Source organism: Sardina pilchardus, chromosome 21 (assembly GCF_963854185.1).
Source record: "Sardina pilchardus chromosome 21, fSarPil1.1, whole genome shotgun sequence".
Taxonomy (NCBI): Eukaryota; Metazoa; Chordata; class Actinopteri; order Clupeiformes; family Clupeidae; genus Sardina; species Sardina pilchardus.
Window position 1 is genome coordinate 4,727,040 of NC_085014.1, and position 15,430 is coordinate 4,742,469.

At 50.1% G+C, this 15,430-nt stretch overlaps 1 protein-coding gene across 4 annotated transcripts in view; it reads right to left on the reverse strand.

The window, feature by feature from the left end:
- Positions 1 to 932: 932 nt before the first annotated feature.
- kif18a (kinesin family member 18A) overlaps positions 933 to 15,430 on the reverse strand; it is a 49,716-nt gene continuing 35,218 nt past the window's right edge. Inside the window, exons 15-18 of one of the 4 annotated variants that reach the window (XM_062525081.1) lie at positions 5,727 to 6,132; positions 5,372 to 5,464; positions 4,989 to 5,092; positions 933 to 1,383 (exon numbers count right to left, since the gene is read on the reverse strand). In XM_062525081.1, coding sequence (XP_062381065.1) covers positions 1,244 to 1,383; positions 4,989 to 5,092; positions 5,372 to 5,464; positions 5,727 to 6,132 — 743 coding nt within the window. In that variant the 3' untranslated portion in view covers positions 933 to 1,243. Of the gene's footprint in view, positions 1,384 to 4,982; positions 5,096 to 5,371; positions 5,465 to 5,726; positions 6,133 to 15,430 lie in introns of all 4 variants that reach the window. The other 3 variants (XM_062525078.1, XM_062525080.1, XM_062525077.1) reach the window with 3 other exon arrangements.

The following is a 15,430-nucleotide window of genomic DNA, read 5'->3' on the forward strand; positions in this document are numbered from 1 at the left end:
ACAAAGTGCCGGAGGCCACCGCCGCCGCTTTCCCCGTTTCCTCCCCCGTCACAGCGGAACCTTCCTCCATCCTGGCAATCGGCCGCGCTGTGCTGCGCCCCGCCCCACGCCTCCTCGTCGCCTCCGCTGCCAGAGAGGAAGCCTCCGCATCAGCATCGGCATCGGCATCGGGGGCGGGCGGCGTCCGGCTGGAGTCAGCACAGGACACGCTGGTGGGCAAATGGCCATTAGCGCCGAGTTTTAGCTACGCTCGCTCGCCGTCCCTGCCTGGCGTCCGCAAAATGCAACCCTTTCAGATTCAGGCTTTTTGTTGCCCCTTTTATTTCTAATAGCATTTTTTTTTTTTTTACTGAGTCAGTGAATGAAAATCACATTGCATTTTGCAAAACAGGCAAAAAAAAAAAAAAAACGAGAAGAAAGCTCAGAGCTGTAAAGGGAGTTGCTTTTTAAAAACAGAAGTACATTTTAATTGTTCACATTTAAAGTTCAGGGAGACATTGATGTACAGGCCACAACAAAGAAACAAAGGCAGACAGACAGACGCACACGATAAGAAAGATTAGATTCATTCTCTTTGAAAGAGAAACAGGAACTATTTATTAGAATAGATGTAAAAGCTGCAAATGCTATTTCCACAATTTGTTCCTTTATACAGTACACTAAAATCAACAATGTTAAAAGACTACATGAACCACAACCTATCTGCATTAATAACAAAAAACAGAATGTACTGTTAAAACATCCCTCATACCCCCATTATCTCCAGTTGGTTAATCACAAAATCCATAGGACTTAATGACATCTAGCTATGAGGATCTTTCAAAGAATTGAATCACAACAAAACTCTTCTTCTGTGTTCACCCCACCCGTCTCACGGCTCCTCACAGTGCAGAGGGGGGGGGGGGGGGGGGGGGTCAGTGGAGTGTCGGGGGGGTGCAGGTTTTGGGGTGCAGTGTGGTTCTGATGCTGTGTGTGGGACCTGAGGGGATATTCCTGGCACGCCGTTTAGAGAAAATAAGGAATACGCTAAACTCTCAAACAAACAGGCCTGTGGCTTTCAGCTGTGTTTGTTATGCCATCAAGATGATTCTTTTTCTTTTTTTTTTTCAATAAAAATAACGTCTCTACATTTTAAGAGGTTTACTACGAACTCAAGAGTTACCAGAACCATTAAGCCGGAGACTTGGAATACCCCCCAGGGACACAGACGTGTGTGTGTGTGTGTGTGTGTGTGTGTGTGGGCTCAGAGGCGCTTGGTGACGCGGCGGAAGAGCTGGCTGCGGAGGCTGGGCTTGGTCTTGGACTTGGCGCCCTCCATCATGTGCAGGTTGCCCTCGGAGATGCTGCGCACCACCTGACGACGCACCTCGTTCTCCGACGACACTGCAGCACAAGAACACACAACAACCAATAAATACTAATCATAATAAAATACACAAACATCAGGACTTTTATTATTTTATTATTATTATTATTATTACTATCACTTATTCATGAGTAGAAATGAGGGAAGATATTCAAACTGAGCCCCAGGAGAGAGGGAAAGTCACAACGGCCCGACACGACCGGGCCAAAGACACACACACACACACACGCAAGCACGCACGCACGCACGCGCACACACACACACACACACACGCCCAAGGAAAGGAGAAAAGAGGGGAAGTGGTCCACTCCAGCAGCAGCATGGGCACACCAAAGCGGTGAACTGGACCGCAGCTCTGCTCTGCTCTGCTCCGCGCGCCCGGTCCAGAAATGCAGCCGTGGATAATGAGCCGCTTTAACGACCTTTAAAATATCCCACGACCCCATATTCACTAGTGTCTCACCCCCACGTGACCTTATGTCTCAACAAGGGGAGGGAGAGAGGGAGAGAGAGAGAGAGAGAGAGAGAGAAACACACACACACACACACACACCGCACCGAGTTTTACAGGATAACTGCTCAGCTGTCCTCTCTGACTCGTCCAAAACGCCGCTCTTGTTGGGGGAGGTTTAATATGACATCACACAGATGAGTGGCCAGCTCGTAAACGGCTCCGCGGCTCTGGGAGAGCAGGCCGGCGCTCGGGGGGCCAATCAGAACAGGAGCGGGCGGACAGCGCGTGGCGCGCGCCCCGAGAGTTTCGGGGGACACGACGGGGGTACGAGAGGGGGAGAGGAGCCAAAACGGAGAACGTAACGTGCGTGTTGGCTCGGCGGAGAGAAAGAGGGGGGGGGGAAAAAGGGAAGAAGAAAGGGAAAAGGAGAAAAGAAACAGAGAGAGGAGAACAAAGGAGAGAGAGAGAGGGGGGGATGAGAGACAGAAAGACAGGCAGACACTTACACAAGACTTAATGAGTGGAAGCGATACAAGCTAGTTAAATAAAAAATAAAAATGAACAAGTCCGCTTCGGGCCACAATCACATCAGCGCGCAATGCCAGGAGAAAGAGGCCAGACTTCATTAGTGACCATGATTAATTTAGAGGCCTCGGTTTAAAAAAAGACAACCAGAAAGCGGACGTACACAGACACAGACACAGACACAAACACACACACACACACACAGGGGAAAGACACAACTGGCATTGTGTATTCTGGATATCATTTTCGACCACACATTCAGCCCTGAACCTTTCATGAACTTCAATCTTTTAGTCATGAAGTTTGCATAGATTAAAAGCATATAACGTCGGCGTCCACACGGACGGCAGCGGCGGTATTTCCTGACTCATGTATGCGTAATGGCCGACCTGGCCTCACCCGTCAGCATCTGATACCTGCGTCGGATGGTGCGGCCCGTGTCAGTATATACTGAGGTTTAATTAAAAGCTTGGCATTCGGCTGCTGCGTGCGCGGGCCGATCAATAATACATAAAGGAATAACTGAATACATGAATAAAAATAACAATTATGTATTTAGAGGAAAGATCACCCCCCCCCCCCCCCGCGGGCTTGTGTGTCTGCTGGACTGGGCCCCGATGACTTTGTTTACACTACAGCGATCAAGACTTCCATTGCCGTTGTCTGCCCGGGTGCGGTTTCATGTTGTCAGCCACATCTTTGCGCGCACACACACACACACACACACACGCACACATACGCACACAGGACTAAACGAGCGACTTAAAACAATGTTGTTGTCGCCCGCCGTCTCCATGACATTGCGCTCGTGACGAGCGGCTCATACCTGCGAAAGGCTCCCGCGCGTTGCCCTATGACACAGTTGCCGCACGACCCTCGCGGGTGGCCTCGTCATCGCCGGGGGCCGCCAGCCTTCGCCATGACAACGGCGCCGAGTGGCAGTTAACGGCACCTTCTGATCCGTGGGGCCGCGCTAACGCTAACAGCACGTTCTCAGCCTCCCTAGCGAAGTGTGACTCGAGTACTCCCACTCGGAGAGAGCTCACTACACACACACACACGCGCACATATGCACACACACGCAAGAATGCACGCACGCACACACATACACGCACGCAGCCTGGAGCCAACTATACTCCAGCTATACGTGGTGGCGAAGCTCGGAGCTGGCGATGAGACTCCCCGTGGAGAACACACACTTAAGCGCACAACGCCCAAACAAAGCCTGATCACACGGCACCCTGACTCAGTTCACACTCCACACAGCGCAGAGAGAGAGAGAGAGAGAGAGAGAGAGAGAGAGAGAGAGAGAGAGAGAGAGAAAGTGGTGCAAAGGAATAAAGTTTTGCCCCTTAGTTGGACAAGAACAATCACTCACACTGTGTGTCTGTCACCATCACACACACACACACACAAACAAGCAGGCGTACACACACACCCACACACAAAAGTTGCATATCGTACAAACTTGATAAATTCTGATTCTTCTTGTCAAGTCTAGTTCCTAATGATTCCTCGTTTCAAATTCCAAAATGTAATGGAAACGGTAAGACGTGATTATATCTTTATCCTTCATTCCAGAAGTAGTCTATACTCCTAGTAGTCTATATAATACTTATTTACAAGGATTGATCCACAGACATGCATTCAAATAATAGGGCTTTAGTAATACACAGAGATCAATCCTATTGAAAAAAATAGGCAACAAAATAAAATATTTCAAACATTTCTAAATCATTTTTGAATAGATTTTTCTAACATCAGCTTTCATTATAATTTCATATCGATTCTAATAATCGCTTCCTAACCTTAACACACACAAGCCCCTTTCACACTGACCGAATATAACGCTAAATCAGCCAAATTTAACGTTAAGGCTGTTCATTCCACACTGACCGACACGGGGAGGGGAGTCAACCCGCCTCGGCAACTGAACCCGTCTCGAGGGGTAGTATTATTGCGGAGGCGGGCTCAGTGTGAAAGGAACAGGTCAACCCCGCGATTAGGGGTGTGTGACTGATGACGTATTTGGCAAGGCAGGAGGTTAAAATACAGGAAAGACACAAGAGAGGTTGACAACTTTAGGTGCCGTGTCCACCAATCGCATTTTTTTTACGTTGAGAGCGCCCTGAACCTCCTTTTCTCGGCGCTTCGGTCAAGTGTTTATTGTTGCTATGTTACCAAAACCGTCTGCCTGCACGTCTTTTTGGAACGTTAGCCTAATGCTAGCTAACTAGCCAACGAGCTAACTGAAATGGCAGCAGTCGTTCAGGACTCGGCACATTAAAATATGACTTTGACAGACAAAAGGAACTCATTTGGCATTCAAATAACATAACAAGTGGCCCGCCATCATTTGGAAACTAAACCATGTAGCACTAGCATGACAGTTGTGTTTATTGGTTTATCTCCGAGGTCCGACGCATGGTTAACGTCATCTAGGCAACGCCTCCCACAACTCGCCTCTGAACCCGGCTTCGGACAACCCGGGACCAAAACACGTCTACCTTTCACACAGCGAAATACCCTTGAACCCGCTATTTCTTAAACGCTAATGTACCGTTTCTCAGTCTGAAAAGGGATAGACAGACACACACTGACAGACAGACAGACACCGATATATAGACAGACACATACACTCACCTCCTCCCCGCCGAACACGCAGAGGTTTGGGGTTCACGCTGGGGTCATGCTTGATGCGTTTGGGAGCTGCCATTCCGTGAGTGCCGTCTACACCCATGTCTTTGCTGCTGCAACACACACACACGCACACACACATACATACATACACACACACACACACACAGTCAGTACAGAGAAAATTCTATAGAAAATCTCCAGTGATTCTAAGAGAAAACTATTTTTTAGAGGGAAACAACAAACTACTAATACAAACTAATACTTTACCATAACCACAATCATTTCTACAACATTTTACAACACAATCCTCCAATCATCAAAGTGTAAATGCAATGCAATGCTAACAGGAATATGCTAACAGTGAAACACACAGGTAGCCAACTGACCCGTAGAGTTTGCGCTTGCCCTGTGCTGCTGAGGTCATGGCCATATAGGACGGTTTCATGCGGCGGATATCCAGCAGCGAGGGAATCTCAAGTCTGAGGACAAAACATTAGCAATATTAGCGACATAGCAACACAGCCTTGTACAGGTAATACTAGCAATGCTAGCATTAGCAATAATCACAGAAACCATACCAATGTTAGCATAAGTGAGTGATACACATACATAAGACTGAATACTAGAATGTACACACGCAAGACGGGTGTTAGCGATAGGGCACATGTTGAACGGCGTTTATAACATTAGCATCAGCCGATTTAGCAAAGATAATTGGCTTCCAAAACCCCTAACCCTTACCTTTTCAGAGGCTCCTTGAAATTGATTGGCTTCAGGGCCTGTGTGTGAGCGGGCGACACCTCGCAGAGGATCACCGTGCCGTCGGCCGGCTTCGCGTCCTCGCCGACGGTGCCGATGTCGAACGTGGTGTCGGGGTCGTAGGTCACGGTGGCGTTGGCGGCGGCGTCGCTCTGGGCGGACCGCTGGCTCACCTCCGGCGTGTACTGCAGCGGGAACATGCCCTCCTGGCGACAGACCTCCTGCACGTCGGGCGGGCACAGCGTCGCCATGGAGGCGGCCGGTTGCCGGGCGGCCTCTGGCGGCGACACGGCCAGCTTCCGGCGAATCGGCTTCTTGGCGGCGGGCTCCTGCGCCGGAGCAGGGGTAGGCTTTTCAGGGGGGGCAACAGCAGGGGCAGGAGACCGGACTGAAAAAAAAAAAACACACACAAAAAAACAAACAAATAAATAAACAACTAGTAAACAACAAAAAAAGGAGAAAAGTTTGTTTACTTCTCTGTTTTTGTTTACTTGGCAAGGTCAAGCCTACTGGTTTGTTTCTCAGTATTTCACCATCAGCCAACAATTCAAATGTTGCGACTGAGGCAACGCGTTTATGCTTTACTTGCACAACCAAAGCAGCAATACAGTCAAGAACACCAATTTCCAACATAAAAGAGCATAGATTATCAAAGGCAAGTACAATTAAGCAGACGAGCGAGGGGTGGGGGGGAGAAAAAGAACATTTGTGGGCTGAAATGAATGTCAAACAAACCATAAAAGAGAGTCGGCCAGTCAATAAGGGCTATAACGGTGGTCATTGCAAACACATCTCGACTCTTTGAAGCCTTGAACATACTTCTCAAGGCCTACACACAGGCAAGATCAATTCTATATGGCGAATTGTAGCGGGGCAATGAAATTGTTCGGAGAGCACTCATTTAAGAAAGACCTCCTCAAGGGAACTGAGCCATTTAGTTCTATAAAATGGATTCGACGGCTTGTTTCAATCGGAAGCAGAGGTTGGATTAGAGCCTCGCCATCGGTCATTTTGGCGGCAGGGGTAGAAAAAATTCTGTCATAATCTACTACATCATTGTTTAATTAGATTTTAAAGCAACACTAAAGAGTTTTTCGTACCTTAAAATAATGTTTCCAAAATCATTTAAGCGGTTCATCAACTCGTAACAGAGTGAACGGCACTTCTGCTTTCACTTTGCGGCCCTCTATCGGCTATAACCACACTATGTAACTTTACGAGGTGGGGTAGTGTATCTGTAGTTCGATGAAATGAGACATCAGAAACTACAAATTTGGCTTGCTTCGATGATGCAATACATCATACTTTCATAAAATCATGCAACATATTCTACCTTGGCTGTTATTTGCTGGATAAACAAAAACATTGCGTGTGTGCGACAGCGGAAAAGTGCTTTAGTATTGCTTTAATAAGCCATGCAATAGCAAAGGGTTTGTTGTCTGAAATCGAAGTTGCACATATTTAGAGCCTCAAGGCTCTTGTGACACAGTCAGTCAGCCAGTCAGTCGAGATGGTTAACGTGACTTTTAAAAGGGCAACTATGCAGGTTTGGCTATTTCATCGCTGGTTTCGCCTTCGCTTTTAAATTTTCGCTCGTTTTATGCTTGCAGATTTCTCTGCAGAGCTTCCTGCTTTAGTGTGCCTATTTTACAAAACTCCTCAATCGGTCAGTCTGGCTTTTCATGAGTATGATCGCGAGGCTAGAGACTTTCTGTTAGGAAGTGCCGGAAGTCCCGGCGGCACAAAACTTGCCGTGGTTTTTCCACTCAGAAGGGGCTAGGGGGAAGCGAGACAGCCGTCGTTCGACCCGAAATAAGTCAAATTACCATTCCAATGCCTCCGAAGCTGATTAGTTAAGGCAAATGAAGCTAAAAAAACCTTGTCTAAATCAGATGTTGCAGTACTCCTGTGAACTACGCAACATTCATCATCACAACCTACAGGCTTTGCGCTCAGCGCACCTGAATGAATGTGTGTGTGTGTGTGTGTGTGTGTGTGTGTGTGTGTGTGTGTGTAATGTTTGTGTTTTGCAGATCTTAGTTTTACAAAGCAACTGCACCACTAACACACCACAGGCACTCAACAATGCACAATGGTGTCTGAAAAGAACTAAGCCACTCAAGACTCAGGCTGCAGAGGAAGTCCTGGACAAGAAACACACTGTCTGAGTCAACAACGGCCGACCAAATGCACAGCGCAGGCCTATCTCCAGTGGCCAGGTGTCTCACACACACACACACACACACACACACACACACACACACACACACACAGATGGCGCATGTCTTCTGCACTCATCCATCCGAGTCCCTTTGTCTTGGGTGGCTAAGTGGAGCCGTGCATTACTCCCCTGGGGGACAGGCGTGTGTGTGTGTGTGTGTGTGTGTGTGTGTGTGTGCGTGTGTGTGTGTAGGAGCCGCTCTGGCTCCTGCCAAACTGTAATGAGCGAGGCTCAGAGGGCCCTGCCCCTGCTGTCCCCAAACACCGCCAGGCCGTCTCGTACGCGCATTAAACCGTCGCCGCTAGGATAGATGACCACTGCCGTCCGCTTCTGGCAGCTGCTACTGCCACCTCCTCCACCGTCGCTAGCGCAATCTCCACCGGCGCTAGCGCAATCGTCGCTACCGCAATCTCCACCACTACTGCCATCTCCACCGGCGCTATCGCCATCTCCACCGGCGCTAGCGCAATCGTCGCTACCGCCATCTCAACTGCCGCTACTGCTACCAACACCGTTGCTACCGCTACCGCTATCTCCACCGCTATCACTATTGTAGTGAGTCCGGACCAAGGAAGTGGGAGTCTGTGTGCTTTAGTTTGAATTTACATGTGTGTGTGGGTGTGTTTGTGTGTGTGTGTGTGCATATGCCTGCCTATGTATGACTGAAAGCCTCTCTCTCTTTGTGCATGTGTGTGTGTGTGCGCGCATGTGTGTATTAAGTGTATGCGAGCAATCCTGACACTGTTTCTCTCCCTGTGTGTGAACGACTGTGTGTGTGTGTGTGTGTGTGTGTGTGTGTGTGTGTGTGTGTGTGTGTGTGTGTGTGTGTGTGAGAAAGAGAGACAGTGTCCAGCTGCTCAAGGTTAACCCAGCGGTGCCCGGCTGAGCTCCAGTCTGCAGGCCCGGTCAGCTGCAGGCCCCGGCGGGTCATTTGGCCGCAGCACTTGTGTCTGGCCCGCTAATTAGGCGGCAGGAAGGAAGCGCCAGGCGGGGCGGATAATGTAACCCAGCCTCCCTCCGCACGCCACGCCACGCCACGCCACGGGCGGCTACTGGCAGTGACCGACAGGCAGCGACGGACGGACGGACGAACCCCCCCCCCTCCAGTGGCAGCGGCAACGGCCGGCCGGCGTGCTACACTGCCGTGAATTATTCACCACGGAATCAGTCGCACAGGGAGGCAGGAAGTGTCCAGGCCTCGCGAAGAAGAACACTCGTTACGGCAGTGTGTGTGTGTGTGTGTGTGTGTGTGTGACGTGGGCTGTGACGTGACAGACGAGAGGACATGAGGAGACAGAGTGAGAGAGAGAAGGATGGAGGAAAGAGAACAGAGGAGACAGGAGGAGAGGAAATAAGAAGAGGGGAGGGTGGAGGGAGGTAAAGGGAGGAGAGGAGAGAGGGAAGAGAAGGGGGAAGAGAGGAGATGAACAGAGAGAGGCAAGAGATGGAGGAGGAGAGGAGAGGGGAAAAGGAGGAGATAGTAGAAGAGAGGAGAGAGAGAAAAGGAGAAAGGACAAAAAGAAGAGAGGTGAGGAATGGAAAGAGGGAAGAGACGGAGGAGGAGAGCAGATGAGAGAGGAAGAGGAGTGGAGAGGAGAAGAGAGAAAGAAAAGGAGAAAGGACAAGAAGAAGAGAGGAGAGGAGAGGAGAGGGAGAGGAGTGGAGATGAGGAGAGAAAGAAAAGGAGAAAGGACAAGAAGAAGAGAGGAGAGGAGAGGAGAGTTAGAGGAGATAGTGGAGGGAGGTGGTGCACTGGAAGCTGGAGGGACCCACAGCCACTGCTGCTCCCCAGAGATGAGCCATGTTCCTGGGGGAGAGGACAGAGAGAGCCAGCCAGAGAGCCAGAGAGCCAGAGAGCCAGAGAGCCAGGGAGCCAGGGAGACGGCTAGCCAGGTGTCTGATAGGACAGGGAGCCACAGCAGCCCCACAAATGTGATTTAATTAATCCAGCTGATGAGGGTCGGATCAGAGGTGTGTGTGTGTGTGTGTGTGTGTGTGTGTGTGTGTGAGCGTGAGAGAGAGACGGGCGGAGGGCGGGGGAACAGGATGTGACAGACGTGACGAGGGCTTTGACGTTTCTATCCGCGGCTGGAGTAGCAGGGGTGCTGATGCAAGGTAATGAAGGGACAGGGCAGCGCACGGACACACACACACAGACACACACACGGACACACACACGGACACACACACGGACACACACACGGACGCGCGGACACACGGACTCAGCACTGGGAGTCTGAGTCACACACGCCAGGGTGGGGTGGAGAGGTACAGCGGGAGGAGAGGAGGAGAAGAAGGGGAGGGGGAGTGAAAGAGATAGAGAGATAGAGAGAGAGAGAGATACATAGATGGAGATAGAGAGCTACAGTGCATATGCCAGCACATAGCGGATTCAGACAGGGCAGCAAGTAATTCAAAAAAATAAATAAAGAAATAAAATGTATTTAAAAAGAATTCCTGACTGGTCTACTGGACACATCCGCTAGGTCAAGGACCGAGTATACCACAATCTCATTCACATTTACAGGGACCGAGAGAGGGAGAGGGAGTGTGTGTGTGTGTGTGTGTGTGTGTGTGTGTGTGTGTGTGTGTGTGTGTGTGTGTGTGTGTGTGTGTGAGTGTGTGAGTGTGAGAGAGAGAGGGAGGGAGAGGAAGAGAGAGACAGCGAGAGAGGGAGAGAGGGGCATTAAGACAAAACCATATAAATCATGATTTAACAAGACAGCCAGGATAAGGCTGAACAACCAGCTGCCTGAACAACACACACACACACACACAGAGGTGATTTACCCTGTCACACGTAGGCATATCCCACAGACTGTAAGACCGTGTGGTGTAGTTCAAGTGCGGCTGTGTGTGTGTGTGTGTGTGTGTGTGTGTGTGTGTGTGTGTGTGTGTGTGTGTGTGTGTGTGTGTGTGTGTGTGTGTGTGTGTGGCCTGACCGAGACAGTGATGAATGGCAGTGCTGGGCCGGGCCGTGGGAGGGGAGGGGAGAGGAGGGGAGAGGAGGGGAGGGGAGGGGAGGGGAGGGGAGGGGGGATATTTTGGGCTGCAGGGCATTAATCCATGCATGAGCATGAGACGCTATTTCTGGAGCAGAGCAGCTTGGATTAGGGCCACCCGACTGCTGCTGATGCTGATGCTGCTGCTGTTACCGCCGCCACCGCCGCCCCCGGCAACCAGCCTGCACCCATCCCATCCGCACCCTCCCTCCCTCTCTCCTCTCTCTCTCCATCACTTACTCTTCACCTCTCTCTCTCCCTCCCTCTCTCTCCCTATCACTCACTCTTCACCTCTCTCCCTCCCTCCCTCCCTCCCTCTCTCTCTCTATCACTCACTCTACACCGCTCTCTTTCTCTCACCATCACTCACTCTTCACCTCTACACCTCTCTCTCTCCATCACTCGCTCTCTATTTGTGGAGGAGAGTGAGTCAGATGTGGGCCGGATTTGGGCCACAAGACCCGATTGCTGCTGCTTTGGGCTGAGCCGACCCACGCTCTCTCCCCCCACCTCTCCATCTTCATCTCTCCATCTTTCTCTCTCTCTCTCTCTCTCTCCCCCGTCAATCTCTTCCTCTCTGCATCCCTGGCTCATCCCTTGTTTTCCATTGCACCAGTGTTCTTGCTGATGATGATCAGGGAGTGTCTTTCATAACTGCTGCACCCCTCCTCCAACACACACACACACACACACACACACACACACACACACACACGGATCACAGATTTTATGAATGAATTTGAGAGAGGGGAGGGGGGAGTACGTGCCTGTGCGTGTGTGTGCATGTTGATGGGGGAGCAGGAAGGTAAGGAGGCCAACAGACAAGGGAGAGGATAAGAGAGAAAAAAACTGATAGGTTATAGATGGATATATGAGAGAGAGAGAGAGAGAGAGAGAGAGAGAGAGAGAGAGAGAGAGAGAGAGAGAGAGAGAGAGAGAGAGAGAGAGATGAGTATGATTGACAAGCGAATTGGGGCGAGACTGAGTCGAGCATCAGGCATCAGACAGGGAGACTAGCAACCAGCTGGAGATGGAGAGATAGAGAGAGAGAGAGAGAGAGAGAGAGAGGGAGAGAAGGAATAAAAAGAGCAAGATAGAGATAAAGAGAGAGAAGGCTTACAAGTGAAAAGAACCAAGTACACAGTGGGGGGAAGAAAGGGAATGAATATGTGAAGAAAGAATCCGGTGGAGAGAGGGAGAAAAAAAACAGAAAGATGGAGAGAAAGAGACAGAATTGAGACAGAGGGAGCGAGAGAGAGAGAAATAGAGAGAGGAGGAGAGGTAAGGGGCGTGCGTTCGTCTGGGCTGGTCTGTCAGCGCCTGTCCCGAACAACAGCTCACGTGTGAGCCTCTGTTCTCCCATCTGCCTCTCCATCCCTCCCTCTCTCCATCCCTCCCTCCCTCTCTCTCTCTCTCTCCATCCCTCCCTCCCTCCCTCCCGCACTGCAGCCTCTCAGAGGTGGGACAGGACCGGTGGGGTGGGGGTGGGGGTGGGGTGTGGTGGAGGGAGGAGCAGACTGCTCCATTCATAACCACCATTCATCCACGGGGCGGGTCTCTGTACCGCAGTCCTCTTCCTCCCTCCCTCCCTCCCCTCATTCATTCATTCGCTTTTCCTCTCTCTCTCTCTCGCTCTCTCTCCCTCTCACACCGGTACGCACACGCACATGCGCGACTCTGCGTGCGTCACAGAGACTCACAGCTGGGCTTAACACACCAAACAGAAAAAGAAGAATCTCACACAGCTTCCTCGCGCCTCTCCACCCATCCAACTCTCTCTCTCTCTCTCTCCCTCCCTTCCTCCCTCCCTCCATCTCTCTCTCTCTTCGTCTCTTTGTGTCTGTCTGCACATCTCTACATACAAACTCACAGATTTTTTTTTTTACAGGCAGACAAATATAGAAAAATGACAGGTATTTCTCACTAACAAAAGACACACACACACACACACACACCCCCACACCCACACCCCCACACCCACACCCACACCCACACCCACAACCACACCACACCACACCACACACCACACCACACCGATATACACACAAATTTCAGAACAAAGATGTGTGTTTCTCAAATGGCCAAACGTGACCAGGAGACGTGACACACACACACACCCACACCACAAATCTCCCGTGAGAGTGTGTGCTGTGCTCCGCCCCTTACGTGCCGAGTCTCCCGGCAGCTTACGGCTAAAGCCCCAAGAATACGACTGGCCTCGCAAAAACACCACACCTGCACACGTGTGTGTGTGTGTGTGTGTGTGTGTGTGTGTGTGTGTGTGTTTGAGTTTTTACGACGTTGAAAAGTCTGCATTGCTAATCCAAAGCATACAAGTCTACTATGCTAATCCAAAATACATTTAGTCAAATTCAGCTAATCTCAAACCCTTATGAATCCTCTGGCTGTCAGTACTGTATGGGGACAAGCATAGACAAACAAACTAGAAAAAACACAACAACAACAAAAACATTACTGTAATATCCCAACTATTGGCCACATCTTACTCATTGATTTTGCAAAATTTCCTCAGCTTTGAGGTTAATACACAGGGGCAGTTAATATGCCATTAATATGGTATTGTTTCTTTTGATAAGGTAAGGTAAGGTAAATGTATTTATATAACGCATTACACGTGCCTGGAGTTAGTATATAAAACGTTGTCCTGCCGCTTATACAAAATGTGGCCAATACACAAGAAAGGACTGCATAACAAAACGAAAACAAGCGCTGGTGTTTGTACACAGCCCGGGCTCTGCAAACGTGAAACTAACAGGGGAGCTACACCAGGCGTGTAACTCAAGCGTTGCCTTGGCGAAGCGTACGCTGCAGCAGTTGATACTCACTGTAATCAATGGAAGTAGCTACACCAGACTTCTAAAATGGATTTGACGCGTCGCGAACGGAACGCTTGGGGTTGCGCGCCCGGCGTAGCTCCCCCGGCCGTGCCACAGTGGTGGAGGCTGAGCCATAAAGCTGCTCCCATCCAGCCGCCGGCGTGATTCAGGGGTAGCCTGGTCCTAACCATCCCATAATACTACCATTTCATTTCGTATTATGGTCTGGCATTTCTTTGCTCTGAAGCGCTTGCAGGAAGCGGGAAGTAACGCCCAGTTCTGGTTTGAATTGATTGGACAGCTCTCACCCAATCGGCGATAGTTACTCATAACAACATAGCGCAGGCGTTTAACGTCATCGTCACGAGCGCCCTCCCTTTCGCCCCCACCAACCCGTCTCTTCGTTTATTGGCTGCTTTTCTGGAGGGGGGGCGTTCTGTTACAATTCTACCGAGCAGAATGCTCCACAGAGGAGCACGGCCAGACTCGTAGTGGAGGCAATCCTTGGCCGGAAGTACGTGGATGGCTCGCGAGGCGTGATTCAGGGGGCCCGCAAGAGAGCGGTGTAATCAGATTGAGCTGCGGAGCTCTGCCGTCAACAGCCTTTCACCCCAACCATCAACAACCTGTCGCCGACTGCATCATGGGGCAGCCGTGGTGTACTGGTTAGCGCATCGGGCTTGAAACCGGAGGGTTGCCGGTTCGATCCCCGACCAGTCCACCACGGCTGAAGTGCCCTTGAGCAAGGCACCTAACCCCTCACTGCTCCCCGAGCGCCGCTGGTTGGGCAGGCAGCTCACTGCTCTGGGTTGTGTGATTCACCTCACTGTGAGTTCACTGTGTGCTGTGTGTTCACTAATTCGGTTAAATTGGGTTAAATGCAGAGAACTGAATTTCCCTCACGGGATCAAAAAAGTATATATTCTATTCTATTCTATTCTATTCATTAAACGTCTCGCTTCTCGTCAGTTCCAATGCTCTAGTGTATGTGTTTGTGTGAGAGTGTGTGCGCATGAGAGAGTGTGTGCTGTGCAACAAGAATCCTTTCCTCATTTCCCTCCAAAGACTGACTGATGATGGAGAGGGAGCGGCACTCTGAGCATTAACACAGAGACGGTTGAAGTGGAGTAATCGAGGATCGTCGGTAACCTCTGTACAGAGTGCGCTAAGCGCTTTAGTCACGCGTTTACTCCTTTGTTTGAGCTTAACGACACAGGACAAAACGACTGCAACGAGCAACAAAAACATCAAGACCATAAACACACACCTCTACAACAGAAATGAAATGAGCCATCTCCTGTTGACACTGTGCTTCCCCAAAACGTTTTATCTCTTTTCAACATAGTTAAGCACTCCGCACTGTGTATCCATAAACCATTTATATTTCTTTTCAACATAGTTAAGCACTCTGCACTGTGTATCCATAAACCGTTTTTATTTCTTTTCAACATAGTTAAACATTCCGCGTATAGGTGACGACACTGTATGTCATGCACACCTGCGGCGGAATATTCGTCTGACAAGAACTTGATAAACAAACAATGGATCTCATTAAGCGGTGCCGACAACAATATAACCGAGCGGTAATCTACGAGGTGGCGGGGCAAGGGTTTGGCGGTGGAGTGG